This window comes from Raphanus sativus, chromosome 5 (assembly GCF_000801105.2).
Source record: "Raphanus sativus cultivar WK10039 chromosome 5, ASM80110v3, whole genome shotgun sequence".
In the NCBI taxonomy this organism is placed as follows: Eukaryota; Viridiplantae; Streptophyta; class Magnoliopsida; order Brassicales; family Brassicaceae; genus Raphanus; species Raphanus sativus.
The window spans coordinates 18438146-18464928 of record NC_079515.1 but is presented as its reverse complement, the minus strand read 5'-3'; the positions used below and the strand labels follow the sequence as shown (position 1 = coordinate 18464928).

At 33.8% G+C, this 26783-nt stretch overlaps 3 protein-coding genes across 3 annotated transcripts; 2 read left to right on the top strand and 1 right to left on the bottom strand.

The window, feature by feature from the left end:
• Window positions 1-216: 216 nt before the first annotated feature.
• On the top strand, window positions 217-3947 carry LOC108859715 (putative cellulose synthase-like protein D6). Its single transcript, XM_018633621.2, has 4 exons — window positions 217-530; window positions 644-975; window positions 1128-1956; window positions 2047-3947. Exons 2-4 carry the CDS (start codon window positions 662-664, stop codon window positions 3805-3807), a joined length of 2904 nt encoding a protein of 967 aa, XP_018489123.1. The 5' UTR covers window positions 217-530; window positions 644-661; the 3' UTR covers window positions 3808-3947.
• Window positions 3948-11599: 7652 nt separating this feature from the next.
• LOC130512429 (putative F-box protein At1g46984) lies at window positions 11600-14086 on the top strand. Its single transcript, XM_057010399.1, has 2 exons — window positions 11600-11667; window positions 12958-14086. The coding sequence occupies exons 1-2, from the start codon at window positions 11600-11602 to the stop codon at window positions 14084-14086; spliced, it is 1197 nt and encodes a 398-aa protein (XP_056866379.1).
• A 10024-nt stretch (window positions 14087-24110) lies between these two features.
• On the bottom strand, window positions 24111-26481 carry LOC108859520 (probable xyloglucan endotransglucosylase/hydrolase protein 30). Its single transcript, XM_018633426.2, has 4 exons — window positions 26141-26481; window positions 25949-26049; window positions 25445-25653; window positions 24111-24795 (listed from the first exon to the last, which is right to left on the bottom strand). Exons 1-4 carry the CDS (start codon window positions 26340-26342, stop codon window positions 24270-24272), a joined length of 1038 nt encoding a protein of 345 aa, XP_018488928.1. The 5' UTR covers window positions 26343-26481; the 3' UTR covers window positions 24111-24269.
• Window positions 26482-26783: the final 302 nt, after the last annotated feature.

The window sequence follows — 26783 nt, the reverse complement described above, 5'->3', positions numbered from 1 at the left end:
GTAGACAAGGTCATATTAAAAAGTAAATTCTGAAAATATCCTCGATAGTTTTTTTTTTTTTTTGATAAACTAGCAAAAGGCATGAACTATATCCTCGATAGTTACTTGTATAGTTGTATTCACCATTTAGACTAGTCTCTTCCTTTCATTTTTTTTGTTTTCTTTCTCTCTTTCTACTGCAAGTCTGCAAGGCGCTAACAGCTGTTCAACGCGTTTTAATAATGTCTTAAATACTAAGTTCCAAAAATTAAAGATAACAATATATACAATTAAGGAAATAAATCTCTCCCACCATTTTTTGACCATTCAAGAAGATATCGTAGAAAACCTCAATCGCAAAAACCCTTATGTACACACAACACTCTATTAATAAACCTTTCGAATTAAAGTTCCCCATTATATTTTCTCTGATAAGTTTCGTTTGTTCGTACGAAAAATAAAGTTTCGTTTGAGTTTATGGTTAATGAGAAATTAGAGAAGAAATAACATTTGCAAAAATCTCCTCACTGATTCTGATTTCATCCAATAAGGTAACAGTTTCTTTTGGATTTAATTCCCAATAATCTTTAATAAAACATACTTACTTGACAAAATAAAAACAGAGTATTGATTCTTCTTGAATCTGAGAAACCTTTTGACTCAGATTCCGGAGTCTTAAACAATGATCGGTGAGACTTCTAGCAAGAATCCTAGAATCAGCCACGTGTCCATTTCCAACGGAGATATCTGCAGCGACTTCGGAAGCAGCTCCGATTTCGCGAACTACACCGTCCATGTCCCTCCGACGCCGGATAACAATCCGGGTCCGCTTCATATCGCTCTCCAAGACATCGACACCGGCTCTTCTTACAAAGACGAAGACTTGGATCAAACCGAACTGAGAATCAGTGAAGAAGAAGATGCCTTGCTCTACAAGATATCTCAGCCCTTAACTCGTGTTGTCAAAATCTCTCCGATCATCATGGTTCTGTATCGGTATACTCTTATCTCTCTATGTCTTTGAGATATTTCACTGTCGTGTCGGTTACAAACACTTTGAGATGTGACGTGATGTGTCTTAAAAAGCGTGATAGGATGTTTTCTTAAGATTTTCTGACAGTGTTTTTTTTTTCTCTCTGTCTTTTCAGGATTTTAATATTTGTCCGAATCGTAGCTCTATGTTTCTTTCTCGTTTGGAGAGTGAGAAACCCAAATGAGAAAGCAATCTGGCTATGGGGTCTCTCCGTGGTCTGCGAAATCTGGTTTGCTTTCTCTTGGTTAATCGACCAAATCCCTAGGCTTTATCCGGTTAACCACGCAACAGACACGGAAGCGTTGAAAGCGAGATTCGAATCACCAAACCGGAATAACCCGACCGGGAAATCAGATCTTCCTGGAATCGATGTGTTTGTTTCAACTGCTGATGCAGAGAAGGAGCCTCCATTGGTTACAGCCAACACAATCCTTTCCATACTAGCCGTTGATTATCCTATTGAGAAGCTTTCTTGCTACCTCTCCGACGATGGAGGGTCTCTTCTAACGTTCGAAGCAATGGCTGAAGCGGCTAGCTTTGCGAAAATATGGGTACCTTTTTGCAGGAAACATAAGATCGAGCCTCGGAATCCGGAGAGTTACTTTGGTCTGAAGAAAGATCCTTACAAGGGTAAAGTGAGGCATGATTTTGTTAGAGAGCGAAGGTACGTGAAACGTGGTTACGAAGAGTTTAAGGTTCGGGTAAACGCGTTGTCTCATTCGATAAGAAGGAGATCGGATGCGTTTAATAGCAAAGAAGAGATTAAAGCTTTGGAGAAATGGAAGAACTGGAAAGTGAAAGTTGAAGAGGACCAAGTCAAAGAACCAAGGCCTGCTATAGTAGCTCCTAAAGCTACTTGGATGAGCGACGGCACGCATTGGCCTGGTACTTGGACTGTTCCTTGTCAGAACCACTCCAGAGGCGACCATGCTAGTATTATACAGGTAAAAAAAATAAAACACATGCTCTGAATCTCTTTTAACTTTTTTGACTTGGAGATTAATTAATTTAATTTAATTTTTTTTTATTGGCAGGTGTTGCTTTATCCTCCTGAAGACGAACCTGTTAACGGGAGAGGCGGTGAGGGAGACGCGCTTGATTTTGAAGGAGTAGACATTCGTTTACCGATGTTTGTTTACGTGAGCCGGGAGAAACGGCCTGGTTATGAGCATAACAAGAAGGCAGGAGCTATGAACGCCTTGGTCCGAGCTTCAGCTATAATGTCTAACGGACCGTTCATATTGAACTTAGACTGTGACCACTACGTCTACAACTCTATAGCATTTAGAGATGGGATCTGTTTCATGATGGACCAAGATGGCGACCGTGTGTGCTATGTTCAGTTTCCGCAGAGGTTCGAAGGCATTGATCCCTCTGACCGCTATGCTAACAGAAACACCGTCTTCTTCGACATCAACCTGCGGGCCCTCGATGGGATTCAAGGTCCGATGTACGTCGGGACAGGATGTTTGTTCCGACGAACTGCTCTTTACGGTTTCGACCCACCTCTTGTTCCCGTGGAGACAGAACCGTCTGGATGCTGTAGCTGCTGTTTCCCACAGCAAAGGAAACGAACTCCTGCAACCGTAGCTTCTGAAGCAGCGTACTACGTTGACGTTGACGTTGAAGTTGAGGAGGAAGATCAGTTTGATGTCGATCTGATTCGAAAGCATTTCGGTAGCTCGAGTATGCTAGTGAGTTCCGTAAAAGTGGCAGAGTTCCAAGGAAAGCCATTAGCCATGGGACATTCGAGCGCGCGTGGACGTCCACCTGGATCCTTGACCTGCGGCCGGGAGCCGCTTGATCCCGCGGCCGTGAGCGAGGCTGTTAACGTCATATCATGCTGGTACGAGGACAAGACTGAGTGGGGAATCAGCGTCGGGTGGGTCTACGGATCCGTCACCGAAGACGTGGTGACAGGTTTCAGAATGCATGAGAAAGGATGGAGATCATTCTATTGCGTAACTGAACCAGACGCGTTCCGTGGATCCGCGCCTATAAACTTAACCGATAGGCTCCACCAGGTTCTCCGTTGGGCTACAGGATCAGTCGAGATCTTCTTCTCCAGGAACAACGCTATTTTAGCCGGAAGGAAACTCAAGTTCCTCCAGAGAATCTCTTACCTCAACGTCGGGATCTACCCGTTCACCAGCATTTTCATCTTAACCTATTGCTTCCTCCCGCCGTTATCTCTCTTCTCCGGCCAGTTCGTGGTTGATAGCCTTAACAAATGGTTCCTCAGTTACCTTCTGACAATCTCCTTGTCTCTATGCGGGTTAGCTGTTCTTGAAGTCAAGTGGTCAGGTATCTCTTTAGAAGAATGGTGGAGAAACGAGCAGTTCTGGTTGATAGGCGGTACGAGCGCCCATTTGGTTGCTGTTCTTCAAGGTATCCTCAAAGTCATCGCTGGTATCGAAATCTCCTTCACGTTGACTTCGAAATCTTCAGGGGATGACGAAGACGACGAGTTCGCTGATCTTTATCTCTTTAAATGGACGTCTTTGATGATTCCTCCGTTAACCATCATAATCTTGAACATCGTGGCCATTCTTTTCGCGTTTTGTCGGACCGTTTTCAGTGACAATCCACAGTGGAGCAATCTCGTTGGTGGGACGTTCTTCGCAGTTTGGGTTCTGGTTCATATGTATCCGTTTGCCAAAGGATTGATGGGAAGAAGAGGAAGAACTCCGACAATTGTTTATGTTTGGTCGGGACTCATCGCTATTTGCTTCTCTCTTCTCTACGTCACCATTAAGAACTCGGAGCTTAATGGAGGATCGTTTCAGTTGACTTAAAAAAAATGATTATTTATCTTGTGGATTTTTTTTTCTTTCTTAACTATGATGTTGATCTCGTTAATCTTCTTCATATCATCTGGCTCCCTTGGCTACTATTAGTATTTTACTACTGCTTTTTATACTTGTGATCACATAAAGATTACCTTTATCAGTCCTTAATCACGTGAGCTGTGGTTTTTTTTTCTTTTAGGATGTCAAGGTTTCTCTATGTTTTACTTTTAACACCTTGTTTTCCTCGTGAGAACCTCAAACTCAATTTTTGAGGTTGGCACTGGTTGTTAGCATTTTGAAATAATTACACAAAACTTTAAAATCATTTCAAATTGTTTCAACCCTCGAACTTTTTAAAATTAAAACCTAGTTTCAGTTAGCATTTGTGGTTGAAGGTAAATATTCTTTTAAAATTGAAAAAGTAGAAATAGTGAAATGTATATGTTATATTTTAACTTATATTACAAAACTTAAAAAAATATTTTCTATATTTTTAAAATTTAATAGTATAATTTTATTAATATATTTTTATATTTATTATAGTATTATGACTTTTAATACTTTTATAATTATATAAAATGTAAATATTGTTAATTATCATTTAATATTTACTGTATTTGATAGTTAACCAGTCATAAGCATCTTGTAAACGTTAGGGCTGGGAAAAAATACTTGGTATTTGCCCCGTACCCACTACTTACCTCGTACTCGTTTGAAAAAAACAAGTATTTGTTGCTATCAAGTTAAAATAGTGTATTACTTGTAAATACGGATCCAATAACAAGTAGGGGAAAAATAGTATTTGATTGTTAATACTTACTACTCATTTAGTTATGTTTAAGATTAAGTAAAATATATTTCCTGTGGAATGTATATAACTTATAGATCTATGGAATGTATATAACTAATAGGTTTGAGATATAAATCTATAACAACCTAGTGTATGCATGACTCTCTTTGTTTTATTACACATTAGTACTTTTCATATCAAAAAATATTTTTAAAAAACTTAAACCTATACTTATAGATAGCATGGTTTTTTTTCACTTTCACATATAGTCAAAGTTATTCTACTCAAAAGTTAGATTAGATATACGTAAAATTAGTTTAAAGTTTTGGTAGAGTGTTAGTCCATATTATATAGATAACAGAGTAAGACAAGTAAATTGCAAGTATTATATTTTTGAACAAGTACTTGAAAGATCAAGTACTTATTTAGAACAAGTAAAGTAACAAAGTAAAATTTGTAATATTTGAACGGGGCAAATCGGATAGCAAATACAGCTAAAACAGTAAGTACTTGCCCCGTGTCCACGCCTAGTAAATGTATCAATTTCTAAACACTGTACCTATCGTGTAAATCTCTTAAAAACATTTAAAACCGCAATCATCCGCGTTCAAAAACGCTCATAACTGTACTTGCAATTACTGTGGTTACACCATGTCCTATACTTTGTAGGGGAGTTTGGTAAAAGAGTGGGAAAATCCTGAAAACATCTCCACTAGTAATATTTAAAATAAGTTCTCAATAAAATTATAATAAAAATATTAATTGAATTTTTTATGGATATTTCAAAATTTGTAATTTTATCCAATATAGTTTCTCAATTAAAAAAAAAAGAAAAGATAATAACAAAAAGAACAGAAAAGGAAACAGGGCACAATCTAGCTTTCGGTTCAACAGCTCAACTTGTGGTGCAGCCTTGGAATGGCTGTCTCTCCCTAGATCACTTGAAGGGGGCGCGGGTGGATGAAAGGTGATGGAGGTGGTCTTCTCCTTAGAGCTATGAGCTGCTCTAAAGATGTTTTGCTACTCCTGAGACACAGGCTCACCCTGCTTGGTGTCTAGGATGGATCACAGAAGATTAACTCTCCCTTAGTGTGATATAGAACACGTTCACCACTTGTGAACAAAGGAGACAGTGTCGTCTCAAGACTGGTTTGCACCAAAAAATGATTTTATTGATAAAAGAATGGCTGAATGATACATGGACGTGGTGCAGCTGTTTAAAAGCATAAAACATAAAACCCTAAGCCTAAACCAATGTGATTTAGGAAAACCAAAACCAAATCCTATTGCTAATTGGTTTAAAACACCAAACCGACTCCTAATGGGTTTATAAAGCCCAAAACCTATTCCTAACGAGTTTACATAAATAATAAAACCAAATAAACTTAAAATAGACCATAATGGTCGTGCATAATCATATTGGGTCAATAATAAACCAAGCTGGCTTGTCCTTCCACTTTTTGGGCCGATAAAGGCCTTTTTCGAACAAATCTTGCTTGGGCTCGATCCATCTTGTTCCAGGTCCGACCATGCTGCTCCTTATGCTCATTTGGATGATAAAGTTCCTCATCATGTTCCCTTTCCAGCTCTTGTTCTTCATCTTCCATTTCCAACTCATTTCTCGTCCATGTCGGTTTGAACAGTGCATTTCCTGATCGTAGCAGATCTCCCATTTCATTTCCTGTCTATCCAGCTTCCTCCCATCCATTTCCTGGTCAATCACATTGCATACTAGTCGTCCATGCTGGTCCATAGTCATTCCTTTCTCTTTAAAAGCCTCATCAAGGCCAATAAACTTCTCTCGGTCCAATACTTCATGAATCAGGCCAATAAGCTCTCCAATAAGCCCACTAGGTCTTGCTATGACCCATTTCCTTTCTGGTACATGGATTATCTTCCAGAACATGAGTTTGAAGCTGCTCCAGGTCGCACCAACTTGTTATACGACCATGTAACTGGACACTTGTCACTTGTTAAAATTTTAATTTATTATTGTTTTCAGTAATGTAGTCCAAAAACTATGTATCTAAAGTATCCTTTCAATCATCAATCCATAGAAGATAACAGTATTAACAAAAGCAAAAGCACAAGCAGTTAAACGTGTTGTACGATCTTTTCATACTATTTGGTAATTGTGATCAAGTATGTTTCATTCCTTATTCGCATATGCGCCGTAGAAATGCGACTGACTGGTGGACATGTACGAAGGTTGTTCCCCAAGGAGTAAATGAACCATCTGAATCTAATGTTGATCTAACTGCATCGCAATACGATACTCATAAAGATGTTGTTGGGCCAAATGAGATAATAAGGATTGAATCATATGTCTTTGATAAAAAAAAGATTGAATCATATGTCGTGGGAGATGATTCTGATTATGAAATCTTACACGTGGCTCCTCCCAACGATTAATATTTATAAGAAGACGAGTGAGAAGATTCGTGTCCCGACTCAGATTTAGACTCGATTCTAGTTAAAGTAATATGTTTTTGTGATATGTATTTGCAATTTGCAATATTATTAATTAAAAAAAGTTTGACTATGTATATTTGATTACTACAAAAATTTATTACAAAATGTTTTTTGTAACACGGCTATTACAAATATATGTTATGGTTTTTAGTTGTGTTAGGGATTTAGGGTTACAAAGTAGAGGTCGTAGTTTAGGGATTACAAGTTAGAGAACATGGTTTAGAGGTTAGTTTTTTCTCCATAAAAATTAGGTTCCAATATTTAATTTTAGCTGCAATGTTTTTATGTTTTTATGGGTTTTGGCTCCATGATAGTTTCTCTGTTTATTGTGGCTCTCTGTCTCTATGTGTTTCCCTATCTCAGTTATGGTTTCTCTTTTTTGTTGTGGTTCGATTGGTCTTATATGTCTCTATGTGTTTTGTTTATCAGTAATGTCTCTCTTTCTCTGTTATGGTTTTTTTTATTAGTCTCCTCTATGTGCTATGTTTATCTTTAGATTTCTATGTAATGTATTTTATCTATACTATTAAATCAGAACCCTATTAGTATCATGCCCTTACCTTTTAAAATTATTTACGCTGCTATGTCATTCCTTTATTTAGATCTTTTTAAATAACTAGGGTTAAACCCGCCCTATGGGCGAATACACAAATGTACAAATAATTTAAATATACGGGCGGATACACAAATGTACAAATAATTTAAATATATTTAAAAAGTTTTATTCATTTTTAGATAAATACTAAATTAACTTTTATCACGTCAATTTTTTTTAATTATTTTACAAATAAAAAATATAGTTATTTTTAAGTTTTTTCTAATTTAGTTTCTAACAATATATCACTTCGAGTATTTTTAACAAAGAAACATCTAACTAATAGTTGTAGCCTTAGTATAAATCTCATGTTAAAATTTCAAAATTGTCCTTTACTTTTATACACAGTCATACACAAAAAGTAAAAGAGTATTATTGTAAACTAAGCTTGCCATCATCTACCTTTGTCGTGGAAACTCATCTCTATCGATGACTCGAAAAAACCATTTTTTCCACACAAAAAAATCATTTTCTCTTCTCTTATGTGTTTACCTCTTGAAATTTTCCGCAAAAAATCTCCAATTTCACACAATCAAATTTTGAATTGTGAGCTGTATTAAAAAGGGGCTCTCTGACTGATTTAGAGACTTAAGAGTAAAGAAATATTGGTGTATAGAAGTGGTTTCAGCGCATACTTTGCTCTTCTCCTTCACCCTTCTTCTCGCTCTCCAACTTGTTCATGTTCTTTCTCAATCACGGCGATCAGTTTCTTTTTTTTTTGTAATTGATGTCTTGACTTCTCTTTTGTATTGCTAAAGTTAGGATAATTATCTGAATCAGTTGAGGGTTTATGTAATACTGAGTTTTGACTAAGTTTAGTTTGGGTACAACTATAAAAATTAGATCCTTGTGTGTTTAAGGATGTCTAAAGTAGAAGCTTTTATCATCCTTGAGTTCTGTTTTTTGCATATTTATATTTACATCCTTGTAACTGTTTCGTGCTATAATTTATCATGGTAGATTTCACTGCATGCTCCCTCTATGACATCTTGTGTGGTTATAACCTTTACTCTTTGTTAGCATCATGTTGTTTTGTAAATTTTAAAGTTCTGATTTTTGGCAGTGGAATCTTTTTCACTATGTTATGGCAAAACCACTGTTTGTTGCTTTTGAGATCTTGCTCTGTGTACATCTTGAAGATCAATATGGTATACTTTTTAACTTGTAATATTAATTGTGGCTGTATATATGGCTGGTGTGTTTGTTTATGATAGATTTGGTTGTGTCCCTGACTCCTTTTTGTTGCCGTTGTTTGTGATAGATTTGGTTGTGTCTTACCATTGCTTGCGTATGTTTACGGCTAGTGTTTTTGTTTATGATAGATCTGAACTTTGTTTCTTAGCTATTGTTCAATACTATTTACCAGCATTCCAAAAATTTGTAACTCATTATATTTTTTTCTTTTTGTTCTTAGGGAAAATGAGCTGAAATGAGAAGACTGAAAACAATCATGTGTGTGGTAAAAATCCATAATTTTTCACTCGCCAATCTCTCTATCTTACTCGTTTGAAAACCATATATTTTTATTCAAAATGCAGTCTCTATTCTATATTTTCTTTGCATTTTAAAACACTATAATTGGAAGATTCAATGATGGATATGTTTTTTTGTATTTTTACATTTTCCTGCAGAAAATGCAGAACACTTTTGTCTATAGAGAAAGAAGGTATGAGTGATGAAGCCATATGAGAAACACTTTCTGTAAGTTGATTTTTCACTATCTTCATGTGAACTTGTCCAAACATATTTTCCTATATAAAGGAGGCTTTTACTATATTTAACGTAATATTTCTGTTTCTATTTACGATAGATTTTTAATGTAATATTTATTTTTCTTAATTGTATATTTTCTTGTTTTCTATTTTTATATTATATATTTAGTTATTCTAATTTTCTTAATTTTATATCAAATGATAATATTATGATAGATGTTTGATGTAGTATTTCTATTTCTTATATTGTATGTTTGTTTTTCTTATATTGTATATTTACTTATGAAAATATTTGAAAATAATAAATATGTAAAACTATACATTTTCAGATAGATGTTAATGCAGTGTTTTACATTTTTATAATGTATATTTAATTATTATTTATTTTACTTATATTTTATATTTAATTATTTTACTTTTTTTTCTTTTATATCAAATTGTAATATTACCATAGATGTATAATGTAATATGTATATATCTTATATTGTATATTTACTTATCATTTATTTTACTATATATTTTCAGATATATATTTTATATTTTATATTTACTTATTATTTATTTTCTTATATTGTATATTTATTTATTATAAGTTTCTTTCTTTTACTATATATTTTCTTATATTGTATATTCACCTATGATTTATTTTTCTTATATTTATATTTACCTATTATAATAATATAATAGTTTGTAATGTAATAATTTATTTCTTATATTGTATATTTATTTTTTATTTATTTACCACGCATTTTCAGATAGATGTTTCGTTTATTTTTTTTTTTTTTTCGTATATTGTATATTTACTTATTTCTATTTATTATATTTAATTATTCTATTTTTTATATCAAATGATAATACTACGATAGATTTTTAATGTAATACTTCTATTTCTAATATTGTATATTTAGTTACTATTTATTTTTATTTATATTGTATATATACTTTTGTTTTATTTTTTATAAAGCCTTCAAAGTGACATGTGTAGCATAAAAAACTTTCAAACCAAAAAATTGACCTGTTTAACAGGTAAAAAAAGAAAATTAAATAAAAATTCAAAAAATAAATTAAAATTTTTAGAAAATTAAAGAAAATTTAGAAAATTAAATAAAAATTCAGAAAATTAAATAAAAATTCCGAATATAAAATAAAAACAAAATAAAATAAAATTTCAGAAACTAAATAAAGTTCAGAAAATTATATAAAATGAAATTCACAAAAAGTTAGACAATTCAAAAGTTAAAAAGATTAAAAACTAAAAAGGTATTTTTAAAAAAATTACAAGATTATTTTTCTCAAAACAGACATATCATCGTCATTGTCAACATTGATATGCATAATGCTTGTATTAAACTAACTTTTAAACGATTAAAATGTCAATTTGATGGTTGTTAAAAACATTGTTGTTTGTAAAATTCATGAATTTTTATTTAATTTTATGATTTTTATTTAATTTCTATATTTTGATAATTTTTAATTATTTATTTATTTTTAACTTTATTTAACTTCTGATATTTAGTTACTTTCTGATTATTTTTTAATTTTCTGAATTTTATTTGATTTTTATGATTTTTTACCAATTGTTTTGAATTTTAATTTAATTTTATAAATTTTTATTTGATTTTATGAATTTTTTTTATTTTTCTGAAGTTTTATTTAATTTTATGAATTTTATTTATTTTATGACTTTATAATTAATTTATGATTTTTTTATTTTATGAATTAATAAATATTTTTTTGGAAAAAAACCGAGACGTCCCTGTTTTAACCTGTTAAACAGGTCATTTTCTTAGTTTGGGGGTTTTTTATGATAGAGATGTCATTTTCAAGGTTAAAAGTGTTAGTAAAAAAAATTCAAGATTTAAAGTGTTATTAAGTGAAACTTTCGGGGGATGAAACTTTATGGTGTTACCACATCAAAATAATATACCTGTAAAAAACTTTTAGATTAAAATCTATTTTTTAAAGTTTATTATCTCTTAATATAAGGGATGATATATTTACCACATAAGGGATGATATCTTTACCATATATATATTTGAAGTTCAGTGGATGACTGGTTGAGTAAAGTAAAAGATTAAAGGATTATATAGAAGTCAAAGATACAGAAAAAGACTACTAAGTTAAAGATTTTGAAAAGTTAATGCATGATAAAAGTAAAGATATTTTTTGACAAACCTGTACAGTTTGTACGTGTCCTAATTGTATTCTTAGAGCGGAACAAACTTTGCCATGAACCGAGAGAAGTACAATCCAATGAATCACTGTAAGATCATCAGACGCCGCACACAATCATCGACGACCTCCTCAACTTTTTTTTTTTTGACAAGAATGTGAATTTCATTACCAAGATAATGATACATGAGATACATTCAGAGCTTGAAGATCAAACCTTATGCATCTAGGATTAGCTAATTAAAGCAAGACTCTTAGAAAGCCCCAAAAAAAGATAAAAAAGACTTTCACAGAGAAACAAAGGTTTAATCATCTCCTAAGAAGTGATTAAAGCTTAGCTAAAACATGAAACCAAAACTCAAATGTCAATCCAGTAGTTCAAGGCTGAATCTTGATGCCGGAACCTGCACAAAGAGCCACGAACATTAGAGCAACCAGCCGGAGAATGAGCCTAGGAACCGAGGCTCATCCCGAAGGCGACTTCGAAGGGGTGCGACGGCGAAGCAGGGTTGACTAGGTCCTGGTCCGGCTAGCACCGATGAGGTCCACTCCAGACGCTGAAACATCTCCAGAAGCCAAACCCGGTGGTTTCAGGAGACCCTAATCCAAAGAAGAGAAGCTAGCAGATAGGTGCGGAGCGACGCAGGCGGAAACAAGCGGAGGTTCATGGCTCTCTACTCCGGTCCCTTCACACGAGCATCAACTGAAAAGATTCTAGCTTCAGAACAAGGACGAGGCTGGAACATCAACGGACGGCTTCCTTCCGGAAATATGAAGAACAGAGGAACCGAAGCTCCAACAACACAAACGGCTAGTAGAGCCGTCAAGATTTTGAGCTAAGAAATCATAACAAGAAGAAGTCCCCGACGAGAGCCTCAAACTCGTCTTTTCATCTTAGATCCGAAGGTCAAGATGGGGAAGTTCTGGCTGATCAATCGACTGAAGGAGAGGTGGAGACAAGAGGAGGCAGCGACAAACCAGAGAGGCAGAGGCAGCGACGCTCTGCTGTCCGGCGGAGCCACCTAGTCGGATCTGACCCAGATCCAACGAAACCCTAAATCTAGATCTACCTCTAATCGACGCTTCCTGCAGGCAAGGGACCCAACTACATCTTCGCCAATCCTCCAGAGAAGACAAGAACAACTCAACTTCTGTTTAGAGCCGTCAAATCCGGCCGCTATTTGACGGAATCCAGAGAGATTTAAACAAGGAAGAGGGGGTTGGACGATTGGCTACAGGACAGAAGGCAGAGAACGGAACGCTAGTTGGGGTGGCGACCGACGGTTGAGAAGGCACCGTCGGCCACCGTGACGGAGATTACAAGAGTCGCCGAGAGAAGAGGTCGAGGGGGAGAGAACCTAGAGAGAAAAGTCTCTCACCTCTCTCTAACTTTTTTCTCACTCCGTCCGAAAGTTTACCTCCTCAACTTATGTAGGAGGGAACCCAGAGACGCTTCCCATCGATCTTATCATGGAGATACTCAAGAGATTACCGGCAAAAACCATTGCCAAATTCCGTTTCGTCTCGAAGCAGTGGGGTTCCTTACTTTGCAATCCATATTTCACGAAATCATTCCTGACATGTTCGTCAACTCGGCCACGTCTTCTGTTCACGTTCGAATTTGGCGGCAAGTGGCATTTCTTCTCGTCCCCTCAGCCTCAAAATGGCGATGAGCAGGTTGTAATAGCAGATTATCATATGGGGGTCTCCGGAGATTGGTACAAGGAAACTTGTATACCCACCAACGGGGTTATCTATCTAAACGATAGGCAGATGTTAAAGGAAAAGATGGAAAGGGTCCCTGTGATATGTAACCCTAGCACGGGTCAGCAGGTACATTTACCTAAAGTGTTAGCAAAGAATAAGGATTTCAGAAGCTTTTTAGGGTATGATCCAATCGAGGATCAACTCAAGGTTTTGTGCATGACTGTGGCAAGGTATAGAGAACAAATTAACTCTAGAGAGCATCAAGTTCTGACGGTAGGTAAAGGAAAACCATCATGGAGGAAGATCGCATGTTTGTTTCCGCATGTTCCTGAGAATTACGGAAGTGGGATATGCATCAACGGGATTTTGTATTACATAGCTCGCGGCAACTTGAATACAGTGATAGCATGCTTTGACGTTAAGTATGAGAAATTTAGGTTTATACAAATAGATGATGAGAACTCTAAGTTGTATTCGTTCTTGACGTTAATAAACTACAAGGGAAAGTTAGGTGTCATAGTCTATGATAGTAGTATCAATGGTCAGTTATGGGTTCTAGATGATCCTGAGAAGGAGAAATGGTCAAAGCATATCTTTCATTTGCCAGATGCAGCCTTTTGGACCATGAGATCAATTTGGGCAATTGATACGGGTGAAATTGTTTGGGCGCCACATCGTTGGACCCATCCATTCCATGTCTTCTACTACAATCTGGAGAGACAGAGCGTTAGAAGAGTTGAGATCAAAGGAATTGAAGGGAAGGTATCGATGGGTCATTATCGCCCCGAAGCAATCTTCACCTTTACAAACCATGTTGAGAATGTGATGCTTCTGTAATAAATCCGTGGCTGATCGCGGTGTTTTTTTTTTTCTCTCTTTATTTTTCTTGTTCTCTTGTTTGGTTCTTAACTTCTAAGTCTTTTCTTCAATTGATTATTTCTGAATCTTAATGTTTTTTTTTAATTTGATTTACTTGTGTATTTTTCTGTCTCTTAAATCTCAACGACCTTAATCTCGTTATGGTTTTCCTGCTAGGGTGCTACTGCTTTTTATATGCATTTATATCACTTGCAGACTACATAAACTTGAGAAACAAATCTTACGTAGAAATAGATAAGCCATATGACGTTAGTCCTCGTGAGCTGTGAGGTTTTGACGATGCCAATCAGCAAGAATGATTGAAGGTTATGTATCTTTGGTCGCCTTTTAGGAGCCATTGGTACAAATGAAATTGCTCTAGTACCTGGCATTGCAAATGTTGAGAAAGTCTTTCTTTACTTTGTCCTTATCTTTCAGTAACCATATTAAGAATATGAGGTTGGTGACTTGACTAGAATTAATAGATAAAAAATGCAACAAACACTCAAATTTAATGTGTATTCAGTTTCAGTTGCAAAATTCATATACTTTCATATATATTCAATGGTGACATGCATTAAGGTCATCCGCATTGGGAGTATTTCAACACATGAGTTTCTAACAAAATAATACTAAATATTTAACTTTGAGAAACTAATGTGAAAGTAATTAATTCTAAGTCCAATTTCCAAAAAGTAATTGCTAACACCATACTTGTATTAAGAATGCATCATTCAACCCTAGCGTAGCCGGAGAGAGAGAGAGAGAGAGAGAGAGAGAGAGAGAGAGAGAGAGAGAGAGAGAGAGAGAGAGAGAGAGAGAGAGAGAGAGAGAGAGAGAGAGAGAGAGAGAGGAGAGAGAGAGAGAGAGAGAGAGAGAGAGAGAGAGAGAGAGAGAGAGAGAGAGAGAGAGAGAGAGAGAGAGAGGAGAGAGAGAGAGAGAGAGAGAGAGAGAGAGAGAGAGAGATCTTTTTGATTATTACTTAATTATTTTTTCAAGTACCGATGTGGGACTTTATTCATGGGTGAATTGGCGAAATAGCTAAATTTGGAATGTTAATTAAGTGGGTGACTATGATTTTGACAGTATTAAGTAACTACCATTTGTGCACCATTTTGTCCGGTTTTAGCCCTTTCTCTTACCGGTAGAAGGGAAAAAGCAAGTCACAAGAAAAAAAGTGAGGCCAAGTCTAAAAGAAGAAAGGAAGCCACATCACAGTAGTTAAATATGACTAATAATAAGGCCACATCACACACATACAAACCACATCACCCAAATTAAATGAAACCACATCACACACATACATACCACTAAGGGAAGAAAGGAAGCCACATCGCCTTGGTTAAATATGGCTAATAATAAGACTATATTACACACGTATAAAACACATACAATTTACTGGAAATATCAACCCACATCCGAGATAATAACACTAAACCCTAACGTAGAAATGTCAACCCACATCTAAGATATAAACAGTTTCTCCCGTTTCCAAATAATAACATTCACCAAATTCATAATACTATACTACATGGTAGATATAGTATAGTACTTTATGGTGGATATAGTATACTACATGGTTTGAAATTTCTACGAAACCATAAACATTTGCCCTTAAATACTAAACCATAAACATTGAACCCTAAATTCAAATATAAACTCTAAACCCGAATAAAGAAGGTATTTCATATCACCGAAATAGTATATAGCTATAACCCAACACACATCACTAAATGCTAAACCCAAACTCAACTTTTGAATACTAAACCCTAAACAGCTATCACTAAACCTAAACCCCAACCCCCTCCTTCCAAATACTATACCCAAACCTCTATTAGTAAATTTAAATCCTAGGCAGGAACCTAAAAACCCAAATACAATCTATAATGAGGCACATTTATTTGGTTAGTAGGTTGCATATTTTCTATTCCATACAATTTAAATAGTATAGTAAACGAATGTTCCAAATAATCAAATTTGTCCAACAATCGAAAGCATGAATTTCATATTACAATCAATTACACAAAATGACAAAGAAGAGAACTATCAAATTTAAAAATATGACAGATTATTAGGTTTTAAGGAATAATATAGAAATCTTTCTCAAATAATATGGTAACCTTAAATAAATAGCTACACTAAAAGAATATATACTATACTATTTCTTTCCTCGAATATAGTATAGACGACGAGTTCATCTTCTTCAATTCTTCTTTTTTTCAAACATGCTGATTAAACTTCACTTTGTTCACCACCGTTGTTTTTCACCACCATACAGAGATCATCTTCATCTCCTCTCTTTTTCTTCTGACACAGGGACGCTTTTACCGGTTCTCCGTCGTTATTCTTCACCATTGAATCACTAAAACAAACAAAACATAGTATGAAAACAAAACCAAAAACAAAAACAGAGTACTAAAACAAAAACAGAGGATTAAAGCAAAAACTCAATTGTAAGCATCAATGATTTAAGAGAAAGAGGTAAATAAAAGAAAGAGTTGTATTGTTTGCTCACCGTAACCTTTAGCCGTAAACATAATGGAGTTCGTCGGAAGTTACCATTGAACAAAATTGATTAATCTTCTCAATAATTACTAATAAAAAGTGTGACTAACAAAGGGACACACGTGTGATCATAAAAAATGTGACTCACAAAAGAACACATGTGTGATTACAAAGTGTGAACAAAAAAGAGACACAAAACACTACAAGAAAACATCACTTTGGCAAGGAAAATTAACGAGGAAATAAAATCCTCGTAAAATTACGTCGACTTTACGAGGAAATTACAAAGAAAGAACAAAACATCGTTATTTCCTCGTAAAGTAACGAAGAAAACATTTCCTCGTTAAAACAACGTAAAGTTACGTGGTTTTAACGAGGAAATTCTCTTTCCTCGTTAAAACCACGTAAAGCTTGCATCATCTTTACGAGGAAATGAGGAAATAGAGTTTCCTCGTAAACACAACGTAAATTCGCGTCTTCTTTACGAGGAAATGTTTTACGTGATTTTAACGAGGAATACTAAAGCACATTTTTTTTTGCTACTTACCTATTCCTCGCAAATTCCTCGCAAAAGTTCAATATAAATATGGAAGTTTCAACATCATTTTAAACACACCAATATTGAGGTTTGAGGTTTGGAATGAAGAGTAGAAGATAAGAAAGATGGTATTTGTGGTTTGGGGTTTTAGATTTTAAACACACCAACATCGTTTATTTCCTCGTAATTTCCTCGTGGGTTTACGAGGTTTTAACGAGATATTTTGTCTAAACCCCTAAACCCTAAACCCCAAATCCCATCTTTCTTCTATTTTGTCTAAATCCCAAACTCCAAACCCCATTAATAATTTTATAATTTTCAAAAGATTATATTTTCAAATCTTCAAAAGATTGTATTTTTGTTGCAAAATAAATAATTTGATTTTGTATAAGTTTATATTAGAAAGAAGAGATTGATATTAGAAGTTAAAGAATTGTGGTTTTAAATTTTGAGTTTTGAAATTTGGAATGAAGAGTAGAAGATAAGAAAGATGGTGTTTGTGGTTTGGGGTTTTAGATTTTAGGCGTTTAGAAAGCATACCTCGTTAATTCCTCGTAGTTAACGAGGAAATAACGACGAAAAAAAAAAAGCAAATGCGAGCCTCGTTAATTCCACGTAAGACGAAATCGTCGTAAAGACCTCGTAAGCTTACGTGGAATTACCGAGGCCTGTCGTTTATTTCCTCGTAATTTCCTCGTGGGTTTACGAGGTTTTAACGAGATATTTTGTCTAAACCCCTAAACCCTAAACCCCAAACCCCATATTTCTTCTATTTTGTCTAAAGCCCAAACTCCAAACCCCATTAATAATTTTATAATTTTCAAAAGATTATATTTTATCATTTTCAAAAGATTATATTTTCAAATCTTCAAAAGATTATATTTTTGTTGCAAAATAAATAATTTGATTTTGTATAAGTTTATATTAGAAAGAAGAGATTGATATTAGAAGTTAAAGAATTGTGGTTTTAAATTTTGAGTTTTGAAATTTGGAATGAAAAGTAGAAGATAAGAAAGATGGTGTTTGTGGTTTGGGGTTTTAGATTTTAGGCGTTTAGAAATCATACCTCGTTGATTCCTCGTAGTTAACGAGGAAATAACGACGAAAAAAAATGTGAGCCTCGTTAATTCCACGTAAGACGAAATCGTCGTAAAGGCCTCGTAAGCTTACGTGGAATTACCGAGACCCGTCTTTTATTTCCTCGTAATTTCCTCGTAGGTTTACGAGGTTTTAACGAGATATTTTGTCTAAACCCCTAAACCCTAAACCCCAAACCCCATCTTTCTTCTATTTTGTCTAAATCCCAAACTCCAAACCCCATTAATAATTTTATAATTCTCAAAAGATTATATTTTCAAATCTTCAAAAGATTATATTTTTTTTTGCAAAATAAATAATTTGATTTTGTATAAGTTTATATTAGAAAGAAGAGATTGATATTAGAAGTTAAAGAATTGTGGTTTTAAATTTTGAGTTTTGAAATTTGGAATGAAGAGTAGAAGATAAGAAAGATGGTGTTTGTGGTTTGGGGTTTTAGATTTTAGGCGTTTAGAAATCATACCTCGTTGATTCCTCGTAGTTAACGAGGAAATAACGACGAAAAAAAATGTGAGCCTCGTTAATTCCACGTAAGACGAAATCGTCGTAAAGGCCTCGTAAGCTTACGTGGAATTACCGAGACCCGTCTTTTATTTCCTCGTAATTTCTTCGTAGGTTTACGAGGTTTTAACGAGATATTTTGTCTAAACCCCTAAACCCTAAACCCCAAACCCCATCTTTCTTCTATTTTGTCTAAATCCCAAACTCCAAACCCCATTAATAATTTTATAATTCTCAAAAGATTATATTTTCAAATCTTCAAAAGATTATATTTTTTTGCAAAATAAATAATTTGATTTTGTATAAGTTTATATTAGAAAGAAGAGATTGATATGAGAAGTTAAAGAATTGTGGTTTTAAATTTTGAGTTTTGAAATTTGGAATGAAGAGTAGAAGATAAGAAAGATGGTGTTTGTGGTTTGGGGTTTTAGATTTTAGGCGTTTATAAAGCATACCTCGTTAATTCCTCGTAGTTAACGAGGAAATAACGACGAAAAAAAAATGTGAGCCTCGTTAATTCCACGTAAGACGAAATCGTCGTAAATGCCTCGTAAGCTTACGTGGAATTACCGAGGCCCGTTTTTTATTTCCTCGTAATTTCCTCGTGGGTTTACGAGGTTTTAACGAGATATTTTGTCTAAACCCCTAAACCATAAACCCCAAACCCCATCTTTCTTCTATTTTGTCTAAATCCCAAACTCCAAACCCCATTAATAATTTTATAATTTTGAAAAGATTATATTTTCAAATATTCAAAAGATTATATTTTTATTGCAAAATAAATAATTTGATTTTGTATAAGTTTATATTAGAAAGAAGAGATTGATATTAGAAGTTAAAGAATTTTGGTTTTAAAATTTGAGTTTTGAAATGTTAAGAAGATTATATTTTCAAATTTTCAAAAGATTATATTTTTGTTGCAAAATAGAAAATTTAAATAAATAATTTGATTTTGTATAAAGTTATATTAGAAAGAAGAGATTGATATTAGAAGTTAAAGAATTGTGGTTTAAAATTTTGAGTTTTGAAATGTTAAGAAGATATTGAGGTTAAAAGGAAGATATGTTTGTAATATATGAAGTAGAATATAAGAAAGATGGGGTTTAGGGTTTGGGGTTTGGGGTTTCTGATTTTAGAGGTTTAGAAATTTACCTCGTTAAAAACTCGTAATTTACGAGGCATTTACGAGGACCAGAAAGACGGGCCTCGCTTATTCGTCGTTGGATTTGGGACGGGCCTCGCAATTTCCTCGTAAGTTTACGAGGATTTTACGAGGAAATAAAAGACGGGCCTCATTAATTCCTCGTAAAGCTACAAGGAAATTGCGACGCCTTCGTAAGTTATATATACAACCCAAACCTCACACTCTCCATTCGTCCCAACTTCCTCTCCAATTCCTCCCCATTTCCTCTCCAACTCCTCTCCCATTCCTCTCTCCTTCGAAATGGTAATTTCCTTGCTCCCCATAATTAGTTTAGTATATTAGGTGGTTAGTTTAGGGAATTTAGATAGGTTTATGAAATTTATGTTCGTTAGATAGATTTTTAAATTATTGATGATAGATTTTTTATTATTGATGATCATAAACTCAAAAAATATATTTTTGCAGGTTCGCAAGAACATGCTTACTGCTCACTACAGAGATATGTTCGGTGAGCCTGGTAGTCAGTTAGACCCTCCAGGTTCTTCTTCAGGTGCCGGCGGTTCCGTGTGAGTGGACTCGAGGCCTTCATCGACGTTATAGCGGCCACAAATCCGGAATGAGAAACTTTGTTGAGGAACATGAAACAACAAAATCCCATTCCAGGCGAGTCATCGGGCACACATGACGAGGAGGATGTTACGAGGAGGAGCAAGGAATTCTACAAGGCGATGAACGGGCCTTAGTTTTTTTCGGTTTATGTATTATAAAATCCAAAACTTATTTATATATAAAATATTTTGTTGCATTTGAATTTTATTTAAAATTTATTTATAAACCACAAATATATAAATATTTTTACTAAATTAAATTAATAATTATTAAATTTATCAATATTATTTATTAATTCGAAAATTCGCATTATACGAGTTATTTACGTCGAAAGCTAACCGAGGAATTTACGAGGAATATTTTACGAGGTATTTACGAGAAAATCTTTTCAAGGAATCTACGTGGAGTTTACGAGGAATATATTTCAAGGAAGTTACATCAAATTTACGAGGATTTCTTTTCAAGGAAATTACGTGTAAGTAACGACGAATGCATCGCGTGGTTTCTACGAGGAAAGCCCGCGAGGATTTTACGAGGAAATGCGGCGAGGAACTTACGACGAAATCTTTACTTCATTTTTACGAGGAAATGGTTGTCTCGCTACTTTACGAGGAAATGACGACGAAATGTGTGTTACGACGGACGATAAACGACGAAACCCATTTCCTCGTTAATTCCTCGTAAACTTCCTTTTACGAGGAATTAACGAGGAAATTGGCCCTCGTTAAATATTTGTTTTCTTGTAGTGAAAACTTTGCCACATTAATTATTAATATAATTTTGTTTTCTTTGTTTGCAGGTTTCTCAGGTTATTCATGAGGGCAATATGGCTATTATTTATAAAAGAGAAGCAGTGTATAGGTGAGTTAGGGATTTTAGCTATTAGCTGAATTATCTTTTGTTTGATTGTTGTACAATGCAATTTCCCTTTATTCATTAACATTCCCCTCACTCACATACGTGGGCAACTGTAGGAACAACATCCACAGAGTGGCCCGACATCGGGTCTTTATTCATTAACACTCCCCTTCACGCACGTGCGTAGGTAATTGTGGGAATACCATCCATGGAGTGACCCAATATTGGGTGGCTCTTTTTAATTTAACTTTGGTCCACAAGGATCCACTGCTCTGATACCATATTAGATTCAGGTTTATTATGAGCTTCAAACTTAAAATCAATTGGTGATTAGTAGATTGGCCATAACACTTTATATATTACTTAATTATTTCTCCAACTACCAATGTGAGACTTTATTCATTAACATTAATCGATCTATCTTGGCTGGTGAAAGCTGAATGATCAACTTGCCTTGTGAAAAAGTAACACACGAATATTCATCAGGAAGAATATTCTGGTTCTTCAGTGGATGTCCTCATGTATTTTTGATTATCTTTCGCATCATTATTGAACTGGAAAGCCTAGCTAACCGATCATTTCAAACAGTAATGTTTTGAGTAAACTTTTGGATTACTATATCATTTACTTTAATTGTACTAATCTTAGTATAATACAATCCAATGGAGAATGATAGTAATATTTCTACAACTTTCTTAGAACCATGAATAATACTTGTAATATGAAAACTTTCAATAAATTTTTTGTTCATAGCTTCAATAGGATACCAATTTCTACGAATATCTTTAAACTCAATAAATTCCTTTGAGGCTTAAGGGAATACAAAACATCAATAATTTCTAATTGTAGCCCCATAGGCAATATTAGCAACATGCATGTAGGCGTGTAGTTTTAACATGAACAATAATAATAAAAGTATGCAACGGTATGCAAGCGCGTTGTTTTTACATGTCTATATGATGCCTTTCGAAACAAAAAAGATAAGCTGTTCTTACTAATTATCATATATCAACAGTTATATATGTGCAGCCGTAAAAAAAATCGTAAGTTATAAAACATTATTACCATGCAGCCGTATCATTCACAATTTAATAGACTAATATGCTTTGAAACATTAATCATTAAACTTTTTTTGTTTGTGGACAACCATTAATCAACTATAAGCAGCTATATGAAAAAAATTATCAATATGCAGTCGTAAACTTCGAATTTTGATATGTAACACCAAAGGTGGTGAATAGTACTAATTTATGACTGTGTAATGTGTGTTTTTATGAATGGATGTAACATTGGCAATAAGTAATAAAACAATAAGCATATATACTAACGTGATGACATCAAGTAATAAAGCAACACATATGAATATGATTAATAAAGAGAGCAAATACGAGTATAAACTATAAAAACTGAGCATTAGCTTATAAAGTTGACAAGATATTTGATCAAATGATTTTTTTTCCTTGGAACAAGACCAAATCAGTATTCTCGATTAAAGCTTTCAAATTCGAATCAATTGAATATCGATAAATAATACTTCAATTAAGTATCGACAATAAATATGAACTGAAGAATGACTGAAAAAATTAACAATATAACACAAAACAGGAAGAAAAAAAATGAATTGGTGTGTTTTAATCCATGAATAATAAATTCCTTATATAGGGATACTATAGAAGAGTTTAACTTAGAGATCAAGTACAAAGAAACCTTAATAAACAAGTAAATCTATTACTTTCTATAATTGACATTACAATGTTTATAAAACCAATAATGTATTTTCTCTTCTAATGTTTGATACAGAAAAACCATTAGTTTCTTATTATATTTTATTAAGAAAACAGCCACTAAAATCCTGAACTTTTAAATTAAAACAAAAAATATTTAATTTATAGTGACATCTATATATTAACTCTAAAATCCCGACAAGTAATTGAGAGTAACAATCCCACTTTATCAAACTGATGAGAATCATTAACTGTCACCGGAGAAACCAACACTTCTATGCGAGATTTCTTCTGAAAACAATTTGGAGAAGATAAAACTGAATTGGAGATTAAGTTTTCGGGTGAGGAAGATGAAGTTGATTTAGGAAATTTCTTAAACATAATTTTCTTTTTAAAACAACGTTGTATTGGGTTTAACGGCTGTTACTTGAGTTTAACAGTTGAATATTGAGTTTCTTAAAGGGTCAAGTCAACAAAATATAAAATTTAAATGGCCAATATTTAAAAGTTGATGATTTTTTTAGCTCAAATATGAGTTCGAAGATTTTTTTGTTTTAATTTGAAAGTTTACGGTTTAAAATTTTTAATGGCCGTTTTGTCATATTTTATTTGTCATGTTTCTTCTTATATGTTTCAAATCAGTTTCACTAGAACAAAGGGTTTAAACAAGGCATCCTTAAATGGTTTTAGATCTCTATACTCTATTTTTCCTTTTTTGAATACTTCAATCGTTTCTAAGCTAGCCAAAAATATATTTTTCGCTTTAGCATTTCATCGACCAAAACCTTGTTATAATACATTTTCTTCGTAATTATTTGAGCATGTATCTTTGAAGCCGGACATAAACCTGATAAAACATAGAAATTGAATTGATTCTAACAATGTTTTTTCCCAGCTTGTAAGAGGTATACTTTGTACCCTAGCAAGTAGTCTTTAATGTGAACTTTCAACAGTGTATTAAACATTTCTTTTTTTTTTTGGCAAGATACTTCCATATATTTTCAAATTTATTTGTAAGAAAACCAATTTTAATCTTAGATATTACATTTTGATATGTTTTATAATTTACATTATACATCTAACTCTGCCATATTTTCTTTTTCCTTCTTTTATATCTTCACTCTTTTATTTTTTTCATCTTTACTCACAAATGAATTTTAAGTAAAAACAACAACATAAATCTTATTATAAAAGCTTTCTCTCATCAGGATCACTTTCAATCTCTGGCCTTTGTTGTCCGCGATTCCTCCGCCGTTCGCGAGCTTCTGTACCACCAAATTTCAACCTCCCTGTATCCCTAAACCTATCTTTCTCTGCCGGAACAATCACACACTCTGGTGGTGGCTTCGGATACCTAATTGTATCATAGCAATAAGAATAATACATAAAACGTTGTCGGAATCTTCTCATGGCGGCACGTTGATGTGAATTGATAGAGGAGTAATCTTGCGACTCAAGGAACTCAACAGAGTCAGAGCAATCAACAGGAACTTCTTGGATGGGATCAACGGAGCAACCATCAAGGGAGAAAGATTTGAATTCTGCGACGAAAGGAGCAAATTTGTAATTAGCTTTGTATTTTCCGCCAGAGGTTGCCCAATCGGAGGCGTCCCAGATGGTGGCGTAAAGAGCCATTGGCTTCGCTGGATAATCGGCTCCCATTGCTTCACTTCTTATTACTTCTCTTATCGGCACATCATCTACCCAAAATCTGATGATTATTTAAATGAATTAGTTACCAACAAAAGAAGTACAAATTTTATTAATGACAAGATTAACAAAAACAAAACCAAACATATTGAATAATTAGATGAATTTTTTTAAAAAAATAAATAACTAACAAAATTAACCTTGAGTATGTGATAAAAGTTTAATTATGATTTTCTATGGCAACAATTTTTTTAGTTCTGGTTAAAATTTTCTTATCACTAATGAAAAATATAGATGATTAACGAATACTACTAAAGTAACGTTTCTTACTTCCTATTACAAGAAGGTCAAAAAAATCATATCAACAAATTCGATTTTAATTATACGCTACACGTGATGACTGAGACTTATTGTTTACGTGTAAAAAGTAAAAACCCATAAAGCTAAGCTGGTGTTTTTACAGCAATACCGAATTAATTGTTTCAGAAAATCTGATTCTCTTTCGTTAAATAAAATAGAAAAAAGTAAAAGACGAGAAAAGAGAGAGAGAATAATGTAGATTCATTAACTATCTTAAGAAGAAAGAAACGTTTTTAGAAAGACAAACATTCTTTTTTTTTTTCATGAAGCTGGTCATATAATTATAAAACCAGGTTTGGTCAACGCTTTTGGAGCTTAACCGGAAAAATGATCGATTGAAAAAAGCTTACATGATCTTGTGAGGAGTCCAGAGGATGCTGTAACGATGAAACTCTTTAGAAGGATCGAACCAGAGACGGTATCTTTCTTCACGACCTCTAGGCGTGCTTCCATTACCGTACAGATTTGTCTGAAACCTCCATGGTTTTCCTTTTATGTTCCCTAAAAACTCTATGTCTAACTCGTCATGTGTTTTCTGGAACACGTCTCCGTTTGATGTCTGCAAATATTTTTTTATATATTTCATTTCTGTTAGATTATAAAACTTAAGTTACATCTAATGGAAACATAAACTATTTTCTCGAAAAGTTATGACTATTTTCTAGGCAGAAAGAGTGATCTATTATTAGATCAAGTGAGTTATAGTCATGGATGTCCAAGAAAATAAGGAAGGATTTGATCACAAAAGTAAAACAATAATAATCATGCAGATCAATAAAATAAAGAAAAAAAACTATTTTGTTACAAAAACGTTTTTATGCTAATCAAACAGGAAAAATGGTCGGAGACTATACATAAAAGGCTACGACGACGCCGGCAGTATAATCGGCGGGAAGCTTGATCATAGAGCTGTAAAATCCATGTTGATACATGTTCGATGATATGAAACCAGAACCTATATATCATCATCATCATCATCTTCCATCATAAGAAAATAATAAAGAACCCAGGTGAAAACATAAATATATGTATGCATATATATATACCAGTGTATCGATCGAGGAGGAGGCGAACGGAGAGATCATCAGGAGACCGGACGAGATTAGCGTCACCGAATAAAGGAGAAAGTGATTCTTCGAAGCTTAAGGTATTGAGATTCGTGAACGCTGATGATCTCAGACACAAACACAAGAAGACGAAGAAAATGATGATCAAGAAGATGAGATTATTAAACGATAATTTAGACATTGTTTCTATATTCTTCCTGGGATTAAGAAAGAGATTAATATTTTTTGTTTATTAGTTACACATAATCTTTTGACATAAGAGAAGAGAGGTTTGGTTATAAAAAAAAAGAGAGGAGGTCTTTTGGTGAGAAAATTGCTCTTTGGCTTCCACGCTCGTGGTCTTAATATATAATTCAACATTTCCTTTATCTCTATTTTCCGAATCTATCCTTCTTTTTAATTATGCAGCTGTATTATTGTAACTAATATTAAAGAGTACATTAGAGATATTTTAAAATGAGTATTTAAGGAATCACCAATCAAGAAACAACAAAAATGATTTGAATCAGAAAGAAAACCAATTATCCGAGAAATTGATTATAAAAAGATTTAGAATGGCTATATTTAGAGAGTTAGATTCTTTAGAAAAAAAACTAATTTAAATGAACTAAAAGATAGTTTT